The sequence below is a fragment of the Hyperoodon ampullatus genome (assembly GCF_949752795.1).
Source record: "Hyperoodon ampullatus genome assembly, chromosome: 1".
NCBI classification, from domain to species: Eukaryota; Metazoa; Chordata; class Mammalia; order Artiodactyla; family Ziphiidae; genus Hyperoodon; species Hyperoodon ampullatus.
Window position 1 is genome coordinate 183033385 of NC_136914.1, and position 24815 is coordinate 183058199.

A 24815-nucleotide genomic window follows, 5' to 3' on the forward strand; every position below is an offset into this window, starting at 1 on the left:
TCAACTCCTGGAAGTTGAGATGGTATTCCCTAACATCTGGGCATCTGTTAGCCCATGGGTAAAATAGGCTAAAATATATAAAGCAATGAGCACAATCCCTAATGTACAGTAGTAGGTGCCCCATACATGTTTCTGTTCAACTAAAATAGTTGGCATTTATTAAGGACCAACTAAGTGCCAGACCCTATGTTCGTTGCTTTATATACAGTATTTCTTGGTAGGTGCTAATAACCCATTTTCTAAATGAGTTAAGTAAGGCTCATCAATTCAGTTTATCCAAAGAAGGTTAAAATGTTAGCTGGGGATACAGTTAGCATTTGAATCCAGCTGGTCTGATTTTAAATCTCACGCCCTTTCCATTAGTCCACATTGTTTCCTTAAACTGTTATTGTACATTTGAGTGAGCTAGATAGAAAGTGAAAAGCAAGTGAGTTATATTAAAAACCTAAGAATTCTAAACTGAAAATATCCTTTCATGCCTCAATAGATTAAAGAAGGGAAGGGTAAACAACATGTAATAAAAGAAACCCTAAATGAAAGAGAACAAAAAGGTGCTGTTAAATGTCTTAAAATAGATACAAATGTTAGTTCAATGTCTGACTTTGTCCCTCTTTTTACAGAGGGCCTTTAGGAACAAAGTAATCATGTTCTCTCCACCACGCTCCCCACCACAAAAAATGGACATTATTTCTCTCTATACATTCCACATGATTAAACCATCCCAATTCAAGAATGTACTGGAACAAAGAAGTAGCAGGTTTTTATTCCTGAAAACCCCTCAATAGAAGAAAGGCAGTCAGGAAGATGGCCTGGTCACCAACCTGTTCAGTACTAAGAGCTGAGTCTTAGATTCTGTATTCTGTAATATTAGGCTGGGGGTCTTCTTACCTGGACTCAGTGATTTCTCTACCACATGAACCTCCTAAACTGTTCATGCAACATTTTAAGAACTGTTTACTTAGTCTTGGGGCTAGATAAGAGGGAAAGAATACAGAGATAGATAAAAAGAAATGAAATATACCATGAATGCTTAACCAAAGCATGGAATGGGTTGGGAAGGAAAGAGAAGACTTTAGTACCAGTAGAAATAAAGCCAGACACCTTGGACTCAGAGATGATGAAAAATCTTTAAAAACTTCATCGGTGACAAGTGGCTGCCTTCAGGTGCCAAATTCCACTAACCTCTCAATCTCTATATAAACAAAAAGAGTTACAGATGCTGGCCAAGGCCCCATTTTTTCCCTGCCAATATTGATACGAGGTATGTGGACCATCTACTTAAAACTCCTTATTAATAGGATTTGACCACCAATAGCTTTCCCTGACAGTTGACTATAAACTAGAACTTCAACAGTATGGTTTAGAATTACTTTAGAAATATAAATAAGTGCTTTAGTGATTAAACTCTACTCTCAGTTAACACAGAATTGACATTGGCTTTAACTTCTGAGAGACATTTTTATGTTTGTTGCCCATTTTAAATGGACACAACTGTAAATAAAGGATTTTAAACAGAGCCCCTAATAAAGCCTAAACCTAATCATTTCCACAATTCCAGTTTTATTCAGATTTTTTTTTTTTTTTTTTTTTTTTTTTTTTTTTTTTTTTTTTGTGGTACGCGGGCCTCTCACTGTTGTGGCCTCTCCCGTTGCGGAGCACAGGCTCCGGATGCGCAGGCTCAGCAGCCATGGCTCACGGGCCCAGCCGCTCCGCGGCATATGGGATCCTCCCAGACCGGGGCACGAACCCGTATCCCCTGCATCGGCAGGCGGACTCTCAACCACTGCGCCACCAGGGAGGCCCTATTCAGATTTTATGTGCTTGCATGTAGACACACTTAAAGAACATATATTTTTATATATATATGAAATATAGATGATATGGGAGTTTGACAAATCATTTGTTAATGAAAATTTATTAACTATATAACCTTTGAGTACCAGAGAAACTTCACTATGTACAGATCACCATGAAGTTCCCAGTTTCTAAACTTTGGTTATATGAATATGCCTCAAGCACCAAGGAACAAACAATAATCCTAATTCAAAAACGAAATAAAGAAAAAAAAAAAAACCCAAGAAACAAAAGATCCTTCAAGTCTCTTGAATCTGTTTGTTTTTTAAACACCATTTGGGAAACTCTTTTATTCTACATTTCCTTCCATTTAGGTCAGTTTCCAAAAACAGTATCAATAAAAATTGATCGGGGAAAAAGGACAGACAAACCATTACAGATAAAGGTGATGTCACTAAATAACTTTCTGGAAATTATTCTGCCTTAAATACAAAACTTTTAATGTAGGGGATCTGCATTATGTAACATGTATGAAAAAAAAACCCAACTCTTAATTTTCAAAAATCAAAAACTCCAGCAATGCAATCATAACAAGAGTAGGAGGTGAAAGGCTCACAGGGAGATCTTTAGCACACCCAGTTAGTTAAACAGATTCTAGGATTTCACCTTCTTCCCTGGCATCTGCTAGCTGCAGAGGCAATTTGTATAATATACAGGCATCAAAAAAGAGACCTGACAGGCTGAGCACGAACTTTCATGAAATTTCACAAGAAATCTGATGGGCAAAAGAAAGAAAAATCAAAGAATGAAGACTGAAATAGAAAAAAATGGAAACAAAATATGTCTGAGTCTATGTTTGTGGAAGGGACTGCATCCTTGCCTACAAATGTGGATTATATACACATTTATATTAAGTCAGTTCATATGTTACACCTGACAATTCAGAAAGGATGTTTCTCATGAGAGGTGGAAGGAGGTTCTATTCACTTGGATCCTCAGGCCCCAGTCCTTTGTCCTGGCTGGTTGGTGGTCTCCGCATAAGACTCAACAGCATGGTATATGAATGGATAAAGCTTGATGTCTGGTCCAGGGGTGGAACAGTTTCTACATTCTTCATTGTAATATCGTAGCAACAGCTTATATACTTCTCCTGAAGAGTAGAAAGCCAGACCAATTTGCACATTAAGGTATGCAGATGGATAAAACTACTACAGAACACTTCAGTTTTATCTTAATCTAAATAATATGTGCTCACGTTTGGCTTTTGAAAATAGAGCACAAAGGCTTTACTTAAAAAAAAAAGCCTGGAAGGCTTTCCTGATATAAAGTTAAAAATTTTTAGAATACCTTAAACTACTTATTAGTCATTACAGCAGGCTATACATGGTACATCATCCATGCATTGTTTTGGGAGTTCGTGGCAACTCTAATTTTACATTTAGCTCCCATGATAGCAAGGCCTTTCAAGTCCAGCTGAAACAGTAGATGGAGGATGCTGGCATGTCTGATAAACATGACTCAGAGTGAGGCCGCTTAGGTTTTAACTTACCCGCCAATACCTTCCCTCTTTCAGTTTTCTATACACACAAAAGTAAAAAATGGACACTAACTCCGACGTCTTGGCCTTAAATTAATAAGCTGACATACTCATTCAAGACTGAGGATGCAAGTTTGCCAGAAAAAGATTCTGCAAGTGTTGCCCCTCTAAGACCTTGTCCCCCCATCAAAGTCACACTTCCATTTTTTCTTATCCACTATGATCTATCCAGATTTAGCAAGTGCTCCTCCTGGATGGTGTACAATCCATCTAGATACCAAGTGTCAAGACTATCCCCTACTTACCAACAGTCAGTTTCCTTTCAGTAAGGAACGTGTGCATGCTGTAAATGTCTCTCATCAATTCTGAGTCCCCAAAGGTGAAATAAACCACATCTCGCTCAGCTACAGCAGCTGCCAGTATCTGTATTAAGGCTGTAGCAAAGAGAAGAAACACAACTATATTATGACACTTCACATCAAGATACCTTCTGTTCTTTCAACCAGGTAAATTATAGCTGGTGTGTCATAGCTTTATCCTGGATTAAAGATTTATAAACCTAATATACACGTTATTAGCAATGGCAAATACAGGATGAATATAAATCATCTAGTTGTGTGACTTTCCAGACATGCTGCTGAGAATATCATCAAGCCACAGAATTCCCACGTAAGTAAGCACCTTTGTGGGAAAACAAAGGAAGGTGCATCTGAGGCAGCACAGTTAAGGCACTGAAGTGTGGTTTTTTTTTTTTTTTTTTTCACTTACACTAATCTGGAACTAAAATTTTTGTGTTTGCTTGCTTGATTTAATTATTTTATCTTATACATAGTCATTGTTTTTTTTCTGTCAAAGGAGTCTCTGTGATTTTCCGTGACCAATATACTTGGGAGGTTCTACTGTTCTCATTAACCCTACAGCAAGCAAGCATTCTCAAAAATGGGTTAGAGAAGACACCCTTATCCCTCCTGCACTCCCACCTCCACCCAATCACTACAGCATGGAGAGAATGTTACTGAAAACATTGGACAGTAACTCTGGTGTACTGGAAAAGGAAAATCATTGAGAACCACTGTCCCCACAAATCAGAGTTACAAATCACTCAGCCTGGAGTATATTTCCAAAAGTTAAATTCCTTTATAATCTTAATCTCAATAGACAAAATTTATTTATTTATTTATTTTTTTTTTTATTTTTTTTTTTTTGTGGTATGTGGGCCTCTCACTGTTGTGGCCTTTCCCGTTGCGGAGCACAGGCTCCGGACGCGCAGGCTCAGCGGCCATAGCCCACGGGCCCAGCCGCTCCGCGGCACGTGGGATCCTCCCAGACCGGGGTACGAACCCGCGTCCCCTGCATCGGCAGGCGGACTCTCAACCTCCGCGCCACCAGGGAAGCCCAAAATTTATTTTTTTTAATTATTTTTTAAAATAAATTTATTTATTCTATGTATTTTTGGCTGCATTGGGTCTTTGTCGCTACACGTGGGCTTTTCTCTAGTTGCAGAGAGCGGGGGCTACTCTGTTGCTATGTGCAGGCTTCTCACTGTGGTGGCTTCTCTTGTTGCGGAGCACGGGCTCTAGGCACGTGGGCTCAGTAGTTGTGGTGCAGGGGCTTAGTTGCTCCACGGCGTGTGGGATCTTCCTGGACCCAGGCTCCAACCCGTGTCCCCAGCATTGGCAGGCAGATTCTTAACCACTGCACCAGGGAAGCCTGACAAAATTTACTTTAAATAACAAAAATGAACAAAGGTACAATAAATGCCCTTTTGCTAGTAACATATCTTCCTTCATAAAAGAGGAGGTGGGAATCAAACTAAAACACTATGGAGGATAAATATAGTTTTGATTTTTTGAGAGCATGTTAATATTCTACATATTCAAAACAAAATTAAAACAGTAAGAATGGGAATGGGGAGGAACCTATAACTGAAAGCAAACTAAAACAAATGAGCCTAATTTTATTTCAAAAGAATAGCACTACAGGGAAAGGAAAAAGGAAAGGATGAAAGTAAGAACTAATCCAAGTAACTTATGAACACAATATTTGACTAATATGCCTTCAGTCTTGGGCAAGGAGGAAAGAATTGCAAACAATCCCCGAACTCTTTTTACTAGATTTGCTTACCATAGTAGTACAGGTGAAGCAATTCTGAAACTATTTTAAAATATATTTCAGGATTGAACAAATGAGTTAATTTGTTGATGTTGCTGGGAGCTGTAGTTCTCAGTATGGAAGAGGGAATAAACAAACACAGAATGGGAAAAGACAAAAAAGAACTCTGTGGTGATTGACAGATTGAAATGGAAGGCACTGGTATGTACTCATGACTTCTAAAATAGGTACATTTGTGTGTGTGTGAGTGAGTGAGGGGAGAGAGAGAGAGTGTGTGTGTGTGTGTGTGTGTGTGTGTGTGTGTGTGCATTTCTTAGTTTTGTCTGCTGAAAGGGCCAAAAAGAAGACATCTTAGTAGCAATGAGCACATCTAGTGCCCAGATCTTGGTCTCTAATACCATTCCACCTAAACAGAGTTGTATTCCTCAGGGAATACCTGATTCCATGGTCAGGACAGGAAAGGTACAAGATGAACCCAGAATGTTTTATTATACCAGAAAGTGAAGAAGTGCTCAAAAACAGGAAAATTGATGGATGTTTGTCACAAGGATATAGGAGCCAGTTTGAAGGAGCTCCTACTAGCCAAATCTGGACAAGCTAAGCACCAAAATATTATGTACGGTAATAACTTACAAATCACTAAAAAAATATAAATTCCTGAGTTCACAATGATAACATATAATAAATAGAGAGAAAGAAGGGCTTTTACTCACAGGAGAAAGCCAAAGACTAACTGGTTAAGTCGGGAGGGAGTGCTAGAACGAGATAATCCTCTTTTTGCAACCATCATGGTAAAGACTGGATCAGGCAAAGATCAATAAAGGATGCTAAACCTAAGGGAAATTCTGTCTCAAAGTGTCTTCCTACAGACTACTTAATTAACTACAAGAGAGGGAAAAAACTCTTCAACAGTGGAAAAATCAGATAACACCTTGACTGGGTGATCAAAATTAATATCACTATTGGGGTCAGATGACTACTAAGTGCCTCCAGACACTATCACCTACGTACTGCTCTGATCAAGAATGCATAATATAACCCTAATTATGAGGAAACAGCAGATAAACTCAAGGAATGTTGTATTCTTCAAACATGTCAATGTCATAAAAGAAAGACAAAGACTGTGGAAATACTCCAGATTCAAAAGGAGGCTCAAAGACATTAACTAAATGCAATACCTGAACCTGGACCCTGTATTGGAGGGCAAAATGGCTACAGCGGGTTTGATTAGGGCACCTGATAAAATTGCAACACAGATGAGAAGATAAAAATATTATATCAATGTACATTTATGAATTTATAACTGTAATGTGTTTATATAAGAGAATAGGAAAAACACACTGAAGTATTTAGGAAAGGGGGTATAATGTATGTAACTTAAGCTCAAATCGTTCAGAAAAAAATTGTATATAATACACAAGCATATATGTACATAAACATACACAGAGTTTAACTTTTTGTAAATTTGAAATTAAAAAATTATGTAGGAAGGAAAAATATTTTTAAGATGAACTAGTAAATTTGATATAGCTGAGTATCCCCAAATCTGGGAAACAATCTAAGACATTAGAATACATATGAGATTCTAAAATACCAAAGTATTTCCTAATTTCCAAACTAATATTTATTGAGTGTCCCCAACATGTGAGGTACCATGACTAGGCCTCATTAATTTTGGAGTGTTGAAAGTAATTTTCTCAAAATAGAGATACGTTTTAATTAAAACCACTCAACCAACTTGTACATACATTAAAGCTTCAGTGCACTCAATTTTAAAAGGTTCCTAATTAACCTAAACTACATATAAAAAGGGAAACCAATGAATCATCTTCTTCTTCTACCAAGAGGTATCATTTTTTTATCTTTTGGTTTGAATGAAATTTGGCTTTAAGTATTTCCTATTTAAGAGACAGAGAGGAGAGAGACCCAAAGAAAAGTCCTTTTAGTCCTACTTCCTCCTTACATACAGAAATATTAGATCACTAGTCATTTGCCATTTATAAAATAAAATATTAATAAAAACATTTAAAATGTATCTCCCTATAGAGTTTAAGTTTTAAATGCTTCACAGGCCATTTTGTCCCTGTGGATAGGCTCCTGGAGCTAAGCTTGACAGATCTACCAAAAAAGAGGCTGGATCCTAATAAGAGAACCAGTTCACATTACATTCTTGATTTCACATCCATTTCTGTTTGGGTACACATGGTAACAAAAGCTGGGACTGGAGACTGAAGACCTGAGCTCAGGCCTTGCCCTTCTGCTAGCTATCTAAGCTCTATTGGCTAAGTCACTTAACTCTCCTGCCTGCATTTTCCCCATCTGTGCAATGAAGAAGTTTAATCAGATGATCCCTAAAGACTCTTTCAGAGTATAATTCCATAATCTGTTATAATTTTTCTCCTTGCATTGGATGTTAGACTATAAATACACAAAGGAAATTTTCAGAAATTTAAATTAATCTTGACCTTAAATTCACCAGTAATCACTAACAAAAGATCATTTTAAACAGAACTGTCTTCAGACCTCACTACATCCCCAAGATCTTTGCAAATCTAGACAATTATGTCTCACAATTTAAGTGAACTCTCCTGTATCACAAGTTAGATGAGAATAAATCACAAATCTAATAGGGTGTATGGACTGACTCCAAGTATGATATAAAACCATCAAATTCTAACTTCAAGCACAACTAGGTGCCAAAATAATCACTTAAATTAACCTGCAGGGAGCTTGGTTTTAATTTTCTTTTTGGCATCAATGTTAAGCTGTGAAAATTCTTCAAATAAATATGAATAATGTCAAAAAACAATTCACAGTGTCCTCATGAGTAGAACCATGGATACTTTATACCACAGGTATGGTCTGAGGCCATTAGCATGTAACATTAGTAACAACTGCTAACACTGAGCTCTATATTGTAGCATGCTGAACGTTCTAGCAGCTTTTTTTAAAGGACAAACTAAAGATTCACAAGGATTAACTCAATCCTTACAAAAACTGAATAAATGTTAGTATTATTTCCATTTTGAAAATCAGGAAATAAAGGCACCAAAAGATTAATTAACCTGTCTAAGGTCACAGACCCAGAAAGTGGTGGAGCTGAAATTTCTATTTGTCAAATAGAAATTCATTAAGCTTATTTTATTTGCAAGTCACTTTTAGGTAGTGAAGGTAGGGAATGGGGATAGAAAAGAAAATGCACAGGACTGCATCAAGATAGCTTCAAATTATGGTAAACTAGCAATGGCATAATCTTTCACAAGTCAGATAACACAGTATGGAGAGGTACAAAAAATAAACACTGAGGATGTGCAATGAGAAACTGACAAAAACACAATAGAAAGAACTTTAGAGCACCATTTGATTCCTTCGGAAAGCAGGCAGACAAAACTAGAAAAATATAGGGTCTGATCTAATAGGTATAGAATCTAACAAAGTATAAATTCTATACCCTTCAGAGACATCTTTTCAAATGCCAACATAATATATACAACAATTATGTTAGGCCACAAGTAAAAGCTCAAAAAACTCTTAAAAAGTAGAGATAATTTTATCTATACTCTGATTACAATGCAATAAAATTAGAAATAAGAGATGAAACAAACATAATTTGCTTTAAAAACCATTTAGAAATGGTTTCAAGTTATCTCCTAAAAATCTCATGGGTGCCTGGTGGTATACTTAGGGGGCAGGAGCCCACTCAACAGTCTCTACTGAGATGGGATAAATAATGCTGCAAAAAAACAAAAAAAGCAAAAAACAGTGCTTCTACTCTAACAATGAGAAAAGGCCAAGTAATCTACAGAATCATAACTTTTCCTGAGTCTACCAGAGAGCTGAGTTTTCAGGGCAACCAAAGTACAACAAGCTCTACCAAGAAGAGACAAAACACATGAACTATTATCTTGAAAGAACACAGGAGAAAGAGGTAGCTACCACAGAAATGGGTGAGAAAAAAATTTTGAAAGCCAGGTGTGAACTGGAGGTGGGGTAGTGTCACTTTGGAATAGCCCCAGAAAGGAGAATTCACATTCACTCAAAAGCTCTTTTCCATGGGCCTCCAGAGGGTCCTCGGAAAGATGAGGGGCCAGGCAGGAGGACAGAGCCCCTTTGGTTCCACAAGCCTGCAGGAGGTAACTGGCTGCTGCTGAGGACAGGCATCAAGCCCCTCTTCCCTATGTCCCTTCTTTCCTACCCTCTGGCTCATAGGGCCATTGGCTGCCTGGGGCAGAAAGCTGTTAATCAATGTCTGTTGAATGAATGAATATATGAAAAATATTCTCTTACTAGTTGTTAGCATAACGTACAATGAAAGCCGTTCAAAATTAAATTGTTACAAATTGAAAAACTCATGCACAGTTAGGCAACAAGCATGTTAAAATATATTTAGCCTTATTTCTAATCAAAGAAATGTACGTTTAAGGGTTTATTATATGCCCATGTTCTCCCTCCATGAAGTTTTTTGTTTGCTTGTTTTAACTGTCCTTCCTCCCTTCTTTCTTATAGGGTAGAGATAGCATCTGATGGTTCAGATGAGTCTTCCTGAAACATTACTAAGACCTAGGGACAGATAAAGATGGCCAGTTCAGAGAAGTTAATATTGGCCCTGTCTTTCTCTGCTCTCAAAGGGTTTTTATTTACCAACTTTATTTAATCTATCAATACTTTGAACTGCACCATAGCTTCTGATTCTTCTCTGTGCACCCGCTCTGCCTCCCTAATGTTGGTTCATCAGTGAACATCTCTTTCTTAATGCTGTCTTCTCTTGGAAATTAATCTAAGATTTAAATGCTCCCTTGCTCATGTCTGCTATGTGGCTAATGAGAAAGTGGGCTTATAAAAGGGGTTTATACAGTTCTGACGGCTGACTTTTTCTTTTTATACAATCGGAATATAATTGACATATAGCATTATATTCATTTCAGGTGTACAACATAATGATTAGATATTTGTATGTATATATTGCAAAATTATCACCACAATAAATGTAGTTAACATCCACCACCACACATAGCTACATATTTTTTTGTGATGAGAACTTGCAAGATTTACTCTTTTAGCAACTTTCAAATATACAATACAGTATTATTAACTATAATCACCATGTTGCACATTACATCCCCACGATTTATTCATTTTATAACTGGAAGTCTGTACCTTTTGACCTCTTTCACACATTTTGTGCACTCTCCATCCTATACCTCTGGCAACCACTGATCTGTTCTGTGTATCTATGAGCTTTTTTTTTTTTAAGGTTCCACATATAAGTGAGATCCTATGGTATCTATCTCACTTAGCATCATTCTTTCAAGGTCATCCATGTTGTTGAGAACATTTTTAATAAGATTTTTAAAAATTACAAAAACAGTAACAGATTTGATGCAATCTCTATCAAAATATCAATGGCATTTTTCACAGAAATAAAATAATTCTAAAATTTGTATGGAAACACAAAAGACCCTGAATAGCCAAAGCAATTTTTGACAAAGAATAACAAAGCTGGACAAATCACACTCCCTGATTTCAAACTCTACTACAAAGCTACAGTAGTCAATACAGTATGGTACTGGAACAAAAACACACAGATCAATGGAACTGAATAGAGAGCCCAGAAATGAACCCATATTTATATGGGCAATTAATCTATAACAAAGGAGGCAAGAATACACAATGGGGAAAAGACAGCCTCTTCAATAAATGATGTTGGGAAAACTGGACAGCTACATGCAAAAGAATTAAACTGGACCACTTTCACATACCATATACAAAAATAAATTCAAAATGGATTAAAAGTAACACCTAAAACCACGAAACTTCTAGAAGAAAACATAGGCAGTATGCTCTTTGACATAAGTCTTAGCAATATTTTTTGGATATGTCTCCTGAGACAATGAAAACAGAAGCAAAAATCAACAAATGGAACTACAGTAAACAAAAAAGCTTTTGCACAGTGAAGGAAACCAACAAAACAAAAAGGGCCACCTACTGAATGGGACAAGATATTTGCAAATGATATATCCAAAAAGGGGTTAATATCCAAAATATATGAAGAACCCATACATCTCAACGCCAAAAAAACAAACAACCAGATTAAAAACTGGCCAGAGGACCTAGATAGACATTTTTCCAAAGAAGACATATAGATGGCCAAGAGGCACATGAAAATATGCTCAACATCACTAATCATCAGGGAAATGCAAGTCAAAACCACAATGAAATTGCACCTCACACCTTTCAGAATGGCTATTATCAAAAGACAACAAATAAGTGTTGGTGAGGATGTGGAGAAAAGGGAACCCTTGTGTACTGCTGATGAGAATATATATTGATGCAATATGTATGGAATATAGTATGAAGGTTCCTCAAAAAATTAAAACTAGAACTACCATACAATCCAGCAATTCCACTTCTGGGTATTTATCTGAAGAAAATTAAAACACTAATTAGGAAAGATATATGTACCCCTATGTTCACTGCAGCATTATTTACAATAGCAAGATATGGAAGCAATCTAAGTGCCCATCAATAGATAAGTGGATAAAGATGTGGTGTATATATACAACGAAATACTACTTGGCCATAAAAAAGAATGAAATCTTGCCATCTGCAACAACATGGATGGACCTAAAGGGTATTATGCTAAGTGGAATAGAAAGACAAATACTATATGATTTCACTTATGGGTGCAATCTAAAAACAAATCAAAATAAATGAACAAACATAACCAAACAGAAACAGAGTAATAGATACAGAGAACAAAGAGGTGGCTGCCAGAAGGGAGGGGGTAGGGAGGAGGAGAGAAATAGGTGAAGGGGAAGAGGTATAAACTTCCAGTTGCAAAATAAATGAGTCATGGGTATGAAATGTACAGTGTAGGGAATACAGTCAGTAATTACATAAGATCTTTGCATGGTGACAGAAGACAACTAGACTTATCATGGAGATCATTTTGAAATATACAGAAATATAGAATCACTATGTTGTATACCAGGAGCTAACGTAGTGTAAGTAGGTCAATTATACTTCAAAAACAAATAAACAAACAAACTCATAGGAAAATATGATCAGATTTCTGGCTATCAGAGGCAGGAGGTTGGGGGAAAGGGAATTAGATGAAGGTAGTCAAAAGGTACAAACCTCCAGTTATAAGATAAGTAAGTACTAGGAATGTAATGTACAACATGATAAAGATAATTAACACTGCTGTACATTATAAATGAAAGTTGCTAAGGGAGTAAAGCCTGAGAATTCTCATCACAAGGAAAAGTTTTTTTCTACTTTAATGTTGTATCTATATGAGATGATAGATGTTCACTAAACCTACTTGATATTCATTTCATGATGTATGTAAGTCAAATCATTATGTTGTACACCTTAAAATTATATAGTTCTGTATGTCAATTATATTTCAGTAAAGCTGGAAAAAACCAACAAAACAATATATGCTCACAACAGAAAAATAATCTCGATAATTGGGAAAATTACACAATGAGAATCTTGTGTATACTATACTACCCTTAATAGTCACCAGAGCAAGCAAAGCCGCAGTCTGAGAGAAAGGCTTTTATGCCATGAAGAAAAGAAACAAAATGAACACATTTATAAAGCTTCCCAAATTGTCCATCACAAATGACCAAGGCTTATGGTAGACTTGGTTTCTGGATTGATGATATGAATCTACTCATTTATTTTACTTAAGAGAAAAACAGAAAAAAGTGTCTGTCATAAGATCAATAAGCCCAGAGTGAAAAACAGGTTTCCTCAAACAAATTCAGGATGATAAAGAATTTCATAAAATAAAACCCAGAAATTCCTTCTTCTATAGACCTTCAAAACACCAAAACTGACAACATGTGGTTTTTGTTTTTGAATATGAAGAAAATATGGGTGAAAGCCTTTAGAATAAAGGAATAGAGAAGATTTTTCTAAGCATGCCACAAAAATGTAAACACATAAAACATAACTCCATGTGACAACAACTCAACAGGCTGAAATACATAAACCCTATGAGTATCCTTTGTAGTAAAATTATAATAGTACCTTCCTGGGTTCTGTGAGTCATTCTAATGAATTATCAAATTATCAACCCCTTAGAGGGGTTGGTTGTGGAAAACTCCCAAGACTGGTAGCCAGCTGATAAGAGGTGCAGGTGGACGGGGGGACACCCCCTCCCCAGACTTGCGGCTAGAGTCCGCAGTAGAGGCAGCCTTGTGGAGGATGGGTGTCCTTAACCCGAGGGTCTGTACTAACTCCAGGGAGTTAGGGTCAAGACTGTACTGTAGCACACCCAGCTCATGTCACCAGCTGGGTTGACAAAGAATAGTAACCATGCTAAGTAATAATATAATAATATTCTCTATAACTGACACTCCTGAGAGGAAAGCAAACGTCATAATACGGTAAACGACCAACAGCTTTGTTGATAGGTTTGTGATTTTTCTACTATAAACAATAAAGGGCAAGAAATGTTTATCCTTCTTGAGTACCCAAATGCCTCCTTATCTGTGCCATTCATGCAGCTCTCCCAAGCTATAGTCCCCCACACTGTGTACCTCTATTAAAGCACTCATTACTATGTGCTGCATTTGTCTATGCCTCTCTCCCATATGCTAGACTGTGAATTCCAAAGCAGGGACTACATCTTATTCACCTTTGTATTCTCAGAGCCTACCACAGTGCCTAGACAGTGGCAGATGTGCCGTAAGTTTGGTGAATGAACGAGTCAGTCATCAAATAGCTCTGTCCATAAAAAATCACTTCTGTAAAGGAACGTGCTTGAATGGGTGCTTTGGCTTGAAACTTCATAGTAATTTTGGCCTCTTCCCTCTCTTTATTCAACTAAATACTGTGTCTTATAGATCAGAGAGATAAGTGACCTCTGCAGGTAAATAGTAAATAAAAATACGGATTCCTTCATATACAATAAGAAAAAAAAGGATGGTGTCAAATATTCTTTTTCTCTTCTTTTAGATCTTTGTGGTTTGTGGTTAGAAATCCGGTTTGAAGGACTAACTTCTCCTTAGTCAAAATACTATTATCCTTCTTATAACAACTGATTCACTCACCTTTTAATCTAGCATCGCCCCCAAAGGCACCACAGCCCCAGTTTCCTGTAGCCACTGCAGAAAGATTCTCTGAAGAAACTCCAGGACGAAGAAATCCACAGTAAGCCTACAGGATGAAAGAAATATCAAAGCACGTGAATGACTAGACACTAACAGTATTTCTGACTGATGTACTAGGATCAGTATCCATTATCAAGCTTATGTTATCTCTCTCTCCTCTTTTTTTCCTAGGGGCCAAAGTACAGGGGAAAAAGAGAAAATCCTGGAATTACACAAGGAGAGGGTAAGAAATGATCAGTTCTATTATTTATTTGCTTTGATGCTGGGCAAATCAAAGCCCTTAAACCATTACAGGTCTCAGTTTCTTTTTCCAATTCAAACAAATATAAAGGAAAATATCAGAGATATTTTAAGAACTAATGGAATCCCAATCACAAACCACAAGGGACTAAAGGATAGAAAGGCATTTAAGACACTGTTTTATTTGAAAACTTTTGATTACCATTTTTTTCAGTAAGGTAAAGAGTTACTACTATTATGCTTCCTCACGACTCTCTCTCTCTGAATTATTGGGACTTAGATTAATAACTGTGATTAGCTTTTAAATGTGCTTCCTGCCACTGAAATGCTTAAACAACTATATATAAAATGAGCAAGTAACTATATATAAAAAGGATTCCTATACCTGGTTACAAGATAACCTTTAATATCCCTTCCAGCTCCAAGATTCTCTAGTTTCACAGCTCTGTTTTAAGTTAGAATATTTTAAAATTTGCCAGTAACCTGAGAAAAGTACAATATATCCTGAGGATGCTAAGTTTTAATTAAATGAACAGCTCATTTTGTATATGAGAAGACTGCAGTTTAAGGTCCCAGAGTTTCTGATTTCTATTTCTTTGCTGTCAGACAAGTTGGTCTTTCTGCCTCCAAAGGGTTCTTAGTTTTCTGAAACTATCAGACTATATTAAGAGGTTTAAAATAATAGCAAAGCAAATCTCCCCTGGGCTTTCTCAAGTACCAAAGCCTAAAATACAGCTTATTTATAATAGTAAATAAAATAGAAAGAATGACGTGTGACAAATGTTCCCAGAGAAAAACCAAGGATAAAGAAAGATGCTTCTATGAAACCCACACATAGAAATACTGTAAATTGCTCTCTGAAGTTGCTACAAGGGTATAAAAATGTATTTTATACCTGTCTGGGTGGATTAACAAGGCTATTCCTTCCACCCACTCCTAGGCTGTAAATCCTGACAGATATTAATTATAAGTTGGTACCAGACCATTACTCAACACTGTGGTACAGAGCTTACACTAGAATTCACAAATTACCTGTATAATCAGATGCATGGAGCATCTGAAAATCTCTTTCAGGTCAAAACTATCAAAGAGCTCAATTTTTTTGAGTAGGTTCTTGAAACATACAGTCTCTGCCTTTATGCCAACAAGGGGGTGAACAGACTTTCTGTCAGAATAGACATAACTTTGCCACTTGCTTTCCTGTCAAATTCTCCAAATATGCCTAGAAGAAGAGGAAGATTTCTTAGCCTCCTAGTGTGTGTCGCCTCTGTTTTATACCATCAGAATGGTTTTAGTTTCTTTCACACTGCTATCTCTACATATCTGGGCTAACTTTTCTTTAATGAGCAAAAACAGCTTAGTAAGACTAAGGCCTAACAACAGAGAATTTGAAATATTTAGATTATTTAGAAGCAAAATCTAACCAATTTTACTTTAAAAAAATCTATCTTGAAAAATGACCATAACAAAAAAAAAACTATAAAACTGAAATTAACCTGCATTTGGTGTTCTGATTAAGTAAAATAAAATGAAACTTTAAAAATGTAATCAGATAGAAATTAAATGATATAAAATACTTACATAGTAATTAGGTATAAAGAATAACTGTGATGATTAAATACAAAATTCTTTTTTTATTGAAGTATAATTGATTTACAATATTATATTAGTTTCAGGTGTACAGAGTGATTCAGTATTTTTACAGAATATACTCAATTAAAAGTTATTACAAGATAATGGCTGTAACTCCCTGTGCTATACAATATATCCTTGATGCTTATCTATTTTATACATAGTAGTTTGTATCTCTTAATCCCATACCCCTAATATGCCCCTCCCCGCCTTCCCTCTCCCCTTTGGTAACCACTAGTTTGTTTTCTGTATCTGTGAGACTGTTTCTGTTTTGCATATACATTCATTTGTATTATTTTTTAGATTCCACATGTAAGTGATATATAGTATTTGTCTTTCTCTGTCTAACTCATTTCACCAAGCATAATATTCTCTAGGTCCATCCACTTTGCTATAAAAGGCAGAATTTCATTCTTTTTTATGGCTGAGAAATATTTCATTGTATACATTATCCATTTGTCTATTGATGGGCAGGGCACTTGGGTTGCTTCCATATCTTGGCTACTGTTACAAGATTCTTTTATTCTGTTTGAACCAACCATTTCTCTATGATGGCCTAGTGGGATGGGATGGGGCGGCGGAGGGAGGGAGGACATTATATAATGTAAATACATTATACTGTTTGCTAAATTAATAATTTAACAATTTTTGTCCTAAAGAGTTGTTCATGACTTCCCTGGTGGTGTGGTGGTTAAGAATCCGCCTGCCAATGCAGGGGACACGGGTTCGAGCCCTGGTCTGGGAAGATCCCACATGCCGCGGAGCAACTAAGCCCGTGCACAACAACTACTGAGCCTGTGCTCTAGAGTCCGCGAGCTACAACTACTGAGACACGTGCCAAAACAACTGAAGCCCGCGTGCCTAGAGCCCATGCTCCACAACAAGAGAAGCCACCACGTTGAGAAGCCCACGCACTGCAACGAAGAGTAGCCCCTGCCCTCTGCAACTACAGAAAGCCTGCGTGCAGCAACAAAGACCCAACGCAGCCAAAAATAAAATAAATTAATTTAAAAAAAAGAGTTGTTTATATGAAATCAATCTACCGTAGTCGTCGTCTAACTTAAACTAATACATAGTTGGTATTGATAATGATTTTCTGATGTTTTAGAACACTGTGATTTCTTAAAAACAAACATAACATAAAAAGTTCCGTAAGAATCTTTTGGAAGAGAATAAAATAATATTAATTAAGACTCTTAAAATTATACTTAGATTCAGTAACAGTAATTTTATAAATTTCTTCTTTTGTAAATTTCTTTTATTTGATTAAATAACAACTGTACAAAGATGTTTACTACATTATACATAATAGAGAAAAACTTGGGACCACCTATTAATTCAAAAACAGTAGCTAAGTCCTAGTATATCAATCCAACCAATTTTATGGCCATTACACATATTATTATGGGGATTTCCCTGTCAGTCCAATGGTTAAGACTCTGTGCTTCCCCTGCAAGGGGCACTGGTTCAATCCCTGGTCAGGGAACTAAGATCCCTCATGCCATGTGGTGCAGCCAAAAATAGATAGATAGATAGATAGATAGATAAAAAAAGATCAAATTTATTTAAAAAAACATCATGAAGATTAGTAAGTATGAAAAATACAATTTATGGATAAATAAATACAATATTATAGGTAACTTTTGCACACATTTATATGAAAATTAGTATTCATGTGGAAAGACCTACAAAAATGAAAACAATTATTTGAAAGGTAAAATTATAGATGATTTTTTATCTTTCAAATAATTGTAACATTAGTAAATTGATTTTGCCTTTTTAAGATGCAATATAGGGACCTCCCTGGTGGCACAGTGGTTAAGAATCCGCCTGCTAATTCAGGGGGACACGGGTTTGAACCCTGGTCCAGGAAGACCCCACATGCCACAGAGCAACTAAGCCCACGCACCATAACTACTGAGCCTGTGCTCTAGAGCCCACGAGCCACAACTACTGAAGCCCGTGCACTGCAACAAAGAGTAGCCCCCGCTCGCCGCAACTACAGAAAAGCCCGCGCACAGCAACAAAGACCCAACGCAGCCAAAGATAAATTAAAAAAAAAAGTATAAATAAATAAAAGCTTTTTAAAAAGATGCAATATAAAATGAAAACACCATGTAGACCTTAGATTTCTCATATGTGAAATCAAAGATTAGATTAGGTTTCTCTATGGTTATCCTGATTCTATACATTGAGAAACTTAAGGGAGAGCTCATGAAAAATGATACATTTTGAACTAATATTCCTGAAAGGTAACACAGACTTCAAGAAAAGATTATAAATGATCAAATGTTGAGTTTCCTAGAAATATCAGCAGCAAGTATTGATCAGTTGTGTTAATCAAGCTTTGATTTAATAACAATCCCCTTCCAAATTTGGTGATAACAACAAAAAAAATCTGACTTGAATGAAATAAAACTTCTATTGCCAGGTTATTTAAAGACTCAGTCTTTTTCTATAAAGTATGTCTCATAAGGACTCTATATTGTACAAATAAATGTTTTTCAGTGTTGGTAATACTTACAACTAACTTAACCTATTCACATATACCAAGGCTTCACATCTTTAAAATTTCTGGTGTCTTTGAGGAGGGGAAACTGAAGGTTAGTGCTATCCAAGTAAACGTAGAGAGTATCAGTTAGCCATGGGCAATTTAAAAAGAGAAGATTTACTTATGTCCAGTGTTATCTTTTAAAAAGATCATATTTATAGATAATTTCTAAAAGTGAATGATCTAGCTCCTCCAGGAAAGTATTTGTGGGAATATAAATGTTATCATGAAAAAAAAGGGAACCTTTATGACTTCCCTAGTGGCGCAGTGGTTAAGAATCTGCCTGCCAATGCAGGCGACACGCTTTCGAGCCCTGGTCCAGGAAGATCCCACATGCCGCAGAGCAACTAAGCTCGTGCGCCACAACTACTGAGCCTGCGCTCTAGAGCCTGCAAGCCACAACTACTGAGCCCACGTGCCGCAACTTCTGAAGCCCATGCGCCTAGAGCCCATGCTCTGCAACAAGAGAAGCCACCGCAATGAGAAGCCCACGCACCGCAACGAAGAGTAGCCCCTGCTTGCTGCAACTAGATAGCCTGCGTGCAGCAACAAAGACCCAACGCAGCCAAAAATAAATAAATAAATACTTTTAAAAAAATGTTAAAAAAAAGGGAGCCTTTAAATGTGTGTTAATGTATGATAATGGTTAAATACATTTACTTTTCATATGCTTCTCTCCAAACTTTTCATGTATTTCTCTGCCATAACAAAATACCATGGACTGAGTGACTTAAATAATAGACATTAATTTTCTCACAGTTTTGGAGACTAGAAGTTCAAGATCAAGGTGTCAGCATGTTTGAATTCATTTGAGACCTTTCTCCTTGGCTTGCAGATGGTCACCTTCATGCTCTGCCCTCACATGATCTTTATTCTGTGGGCATGCACCCCTGATTTTTTTTTGTATGCCCTAATCTCCTCTTCTTATTCGGATACTAGTTAGATTGGATTAGGGCGCTCCCTGGCATCATTTTAACTTAATCACATCTCTATATATTCTGACCTACTCGGGTAAGGGCTTCAACATATGAATTGTGGGCAGGCGGGGGGGGGACCCATACCTACTGCTTATATAAATGTCTTCTAGTATCAGTGATCATGTGACAAATTCACATACACATCTGATGAAAAGCTAAATGTAAATCTTCTTATTCTACTTGATATGCTTGCTATGTAATGAAAACATCATGTGCTTGGAGACAACTGCTTTAAGTCAACAGTTTAGAACAGTGAAAGCAAGCTCACAATTAAAAGGTACCCAATATAATAAAAGATATTCCTCAGTAATATCAGGTAAAAGAGAAATTATATCTGTTGATATAGCAAAGAACAGTCTTTTTGGATAGCTTTTATGAGGAATTACTTAAAAGAAAATTGGAATATGTGTGTAAGTTGAACTTTGGAAAATAGCGCATTTACTCTTCAAACTTTTATGAGATTCCTTTGAGAACTTCAAACATTAAAATAACCTAATAAATTATATATTAAAAAACATGTTTAACAGTAAATTAGATTCTTGAATACATTAGAATATGATAATAAATGTAATTATATTTGAAATATCCACTAAGTTTTAAGTGTACTAAAGTCTTTCTGGATTATTTGGTTATTTTACTAACAATCTGAGAGGCAAGGCGGTTGAGCTGGGATATGCAGAACACCACAGAGAGGCCATTCCTGTGGTAAGACCCAGGGAAAAGATGTGAAGATGATATACTGAACGCCACACATGCCAATCCAAGGGCAGTCCCAGTCCACCTGCAATGGTACACCTAGTCTGCTGTCATTGCCAGAAGTCTGTGTAGGGATTGGCACATGGGTAGTCATGCAAAACCACAACCTCATTATCTTTATAATGAATTTCATGACCAAATCCTACTCATGGAAGTTAAAACAATGGTTTTCAGAACTGGGTCAGTCTTCTTGGCTGTGAGAGTAATTTGAGGAACTAAAGACATCAACTGTTTTGGTAAGGCCCTATCTATCTAGAGAATAGACTTAGAACACTATTGTATGACAGTTTATTTACTATGGTTAACAGTAGTAAAAATTTAAACTAACAATGGGTCTGGCTCATTTTTCTATTTCTGTAACACAATGAAAAAAAAAGAAAATGACTATAGGAGACAAAACTAAGTAGCACAGAAAACCACAGATTCCATCATAAATATGTCAAATTACCAAATAAATAAATAATTTACATGTCAGTCTTACCCATACTAGAACAATAGTGACTTGACTTTCATGTTTTATCTGTTTTAATCCTGATAAGCACACCTTGTAGCGAAAAATGTCATTGGGCAGGTCTGATAAAAACTTTCAGGGTTCATTCATTTCTATATGGTTTTACAATGATAATGTTCCAAAGCAACTAAATGTACTTGATGAGATAAATGCATGTGTGGGGCTTAATATCAAGCAACAGTCTATCTGGCATCAGTAATCAAACAATTACGAAATGGAAAGTACATCCTGTACAAGCTGACAGACCCATTAAATCAGGAGAACTGTGGGCAGACGTACTGACACTGCAAGAATTACCAGAAAGCATTAATTTCAGCATTAATAAAATGGCAGTAAATAGATGACAGCTGCCAGATGAACAAAGAAATAAGGTTACTGGCCTTGTTAAGCTCGCGCCTGATTTTCTCAGGCACAAACTGGTCGAGGTAGCGTCTGAAGTGAAGGGCATCGATGGCGACGATTTCAGTGCCGCGCCGCTGCCAGTCGTCCCTGGGGCAGGACAGATGGGGGAAAATGAGGAATGGGGAAAGGTACTCACAAAATAAAACCCTCACAAGGGTCAGGTTTCTGAGACTTTGGCAGGGTTAATACATCACGAACAAACCAGTGGGTATATATCTCAGCAAATCAGGAGGGTAGAAAAACACCATTTTATTTTTAAATTCCAAGGGATACATATTGTGGACTGCCAGGCATTAAACAGTAAAATGAAAAAATAGTATGTATTATATACAGACACATCATTAACAATGAATCTTCGAGGTTAAAAGATTTCGGGGGCGGGCTTCCCTGGTGGCGCAGTGGTTGAGAGTCCGCCTGCCGATGCAGGGGAAACGGGTTCGTGCCCCGTTCCGGGAAGACCCCACATGCCGTGGAGTGGCTGGGCCTGTGAGCCATGGCCGCTGAGCCTGTGCGTCCGGAGCCTGTGCTCCACAACGGGAGAAGCCACAACAGTGAGAAGCCCGCGTACCGCAAAAAAAAAAAAAAAAAAAAGATTTCGGGGGCAAACGAAAGGAATTTAGTTCTTTGTTTTCCTCCAATACTAAAGACATGGCCTTTGTATCTCAACAAGAGCTCATTCCTCCTTTGTTCTGAAAGAACTGCTCTAAGTCACTGAGTTTGTAACATGACCATTTATTGTCCAAAAACGAATCCCAAGAAGTTCTGTAAAAAAATGTGTAATAATTCAGTACAAAATTCTACCTACTGTGCTCAGTTGCTGACTGGGCAAAACTATTTTTAAAAAGGCAAAGAAATCAAAGCAGACGATAACAATTTGCCCAAGGAGACAGGAAAAACTGGCTGAGATGGTGATTCTGGAAATGTGAAATTCCAAATATTTCATCTCTTTACAAACATGCATATACTGATATGGCAGTCAACTTTTCACATTGAAGAGTACCCACAGAAACCTTCATGTTAGTCTGTAAATAATTATCAGGAATTAAACATTCACACAGATAATTGTTGCAACCACATATTTTAACCAAAACAAAGGGAAAGAGACTAGGGACTGGACTTGAGATATTACAAAGATAAGGTTGTTTGGCTACATGGGCAATAGCTGATTCTTTCTGCCACAATGGTTCTTTTGCATTGAAACACACATACATAGGCCACACACATTTTCTGTAAAAATTTACCTCTGGTAAACCAACTTAGTGGGAAAGCAAAAATGTCAAAGTGTAAAAATATATTTCAATAAACTAGGAGACTGCAGCAGCAAAATTCAACATAGGTTCTGCTATCAACTGTTTGTGGCATCAGGCAAATTGTCCCAGCATAGGTTTCCCCCACTTAACCTAATCTCACAGAAAAGGTAAGGATAACTAAATAAGCTGTTTAAAGGCTTTAAGCTCTAATTAGTTCGACCTTGGAAGTTAATCTCCACTGGCTGCTTACAATTAGCAGCTGAGCTGTGCCCTTCTTCTTGGTTTAGACATTTGGCTTTTCTCTGTTGTTCCCTTTGGCATATGGAGATGGTGATACTGTTTTAACTACTAATGAAACTGTGCTATTGAATTTAAGAAGAAAATTATATTTCTGAAATAAGAATAGATGGGAGACAGACTGTATCAGGGTCAAACCCACATTCCTTAGCTTTTGGTCACGAGATGCTAACGTCAGAAATGAACTCACCTTTCACTCCTGTCTTCATGGCTCCGGGCCCAACGGTATGTTTCGGCATAGCCTGTGTATTCACTGTACTGTTCAGTACCTGAAACAAATAATTTTTTTTCAGAAAAAATTTTTTTTCTTTTTGAATTTTATTTTATTTTTTTTATACAGCAGGTTCTTATTAGTTATTTGTTTTATACATCTTAGCGTATGTATGTCAATCCCAATCTCCCAATTCATCCCACCACCAATGCCCCCAGAAAAAAATTTCTTAAGAACTGCACCTTCTAAACAGTCTCTGTTAAGAAACAAACAAATAAAAAACCCCGCTGGTCTTAATGACTTGTTATTACTTCCCATAAAGAAAAAAACAATGCCTTCAAATGCCACCGCAATTATCATACAGTGAATCAATGTCCCAATCAACAAAGAAAACAAAATGTCTGTCACACTCATTTTTTTCTTTTATAAGGAGTACATAAAGATTGTGTTTTATAAAAGTCCACTGTCGGGCTTCCCTGGTGGCGCAGTGGTTGAGAGTCCGCCTGCCAATGCAGGGGACACGGGATTGTGCCCCGGTCCGGGAAGATCCCACATGCTGCGGAGCGGCTGGGCCCGTGAGCCATGGCTGCTGAGCCTGCGCGTCCAGAGCCTGTGCTCCGCAACGGGAGAGGCCACAACAGTGAGAGGCCCGCATACCGCAAAAAAAAAAAAAAAAAAAGTCCACTGTCTTCAATGTCAGTGATCAGATGGTTTTTTATTTGTGTTTTGAAAAAATAAATTTTACATAAAAACGTTCTCTAAGAAAAGTGTCAATAAAATTAAATTTAGGATTTGCCTATCAACAGGCAAGGTACCTCAAAGGAGTTTGTAAAACTAGGATATTATGCCTGAGAAGACAGGGAGGGAAAAAAGCATAATTAACATTCATCTGATGAGAAGATGTACCAAGCTTGGCATAAAACATAGATTTCTAATTCACTGGACCTGAACATATCAAAAGGGATGGTGTCAAAAGTGTTCTGTTTAACTAAGTAAATAAGCTCATTCCAACTCCTAGGGTCAACTCAATAATTACTTGACCTGATAAGAATCAACAAAACAGTAAAATCAAAAGCTGAAAACTTGAGCAAGATTATACTTTTCACATATTAAAAAAGGAAATAGAAACAAGACAACATTGAGAACTAAGATTAATAATATTTTTAGTACAGTTGACTCTCAAACAAATGGGTTTGAACTGCACGGGTTCCCTTACACTGTAGATTTTTTTCAATAGTAAATACTACAGTACTAGACAATCTGCAGTTGGTTGAATCCACAGAGGTGGTCCCCAGAGATGAAGGAAATATATATTCAAAGGGCTGACTGAAGTTATATACACATATAAGTTATATGCGAATTTTACGGTACTACTTTTCTCTTCAAAAGATACACTTCACTGGGATTCCTACCAAAATGA

At 36.9% G+C, this 24815-nt stretch overlaps 1 protein-coding gene across 1 annotated transcript in view; it reads right to left on the bottom strand.

The window, feature by feature from the left end:
- Positions 1-2789: 2789 nt before the first annotated feature.
- PARG (poly(ADP-ribose) glycohydrolase) overlaps positions 2790-24815 on the bottom strand; it is a gene marked incomplete at its 3' end in the record, with an annotated part of 108883 nt that continues 86857 nt past the window's right edge. Inside the window, exons 14-18 of the mRNA XM_079717639.1 lie at positions 23375-23453; positions 21616-21724; positions 14509-14614; positions 3637-3765; positions 2790-2944 (exon numbers count right to left, since the gene is read on the bottom strand). Of these exons, the coding sequence (XP_079573765.1) occupies positions 2790-2944; positions 3637-3765; positions 14509-14614; positions 21616-21724; positions 23375-23453 (578 nt within the window). The remainder of the gene's footprint in view (positions 2945-3636; positions 3766-14508; positions 14615-21615; positions 21725-23374; positions 23454-24815) is intronic.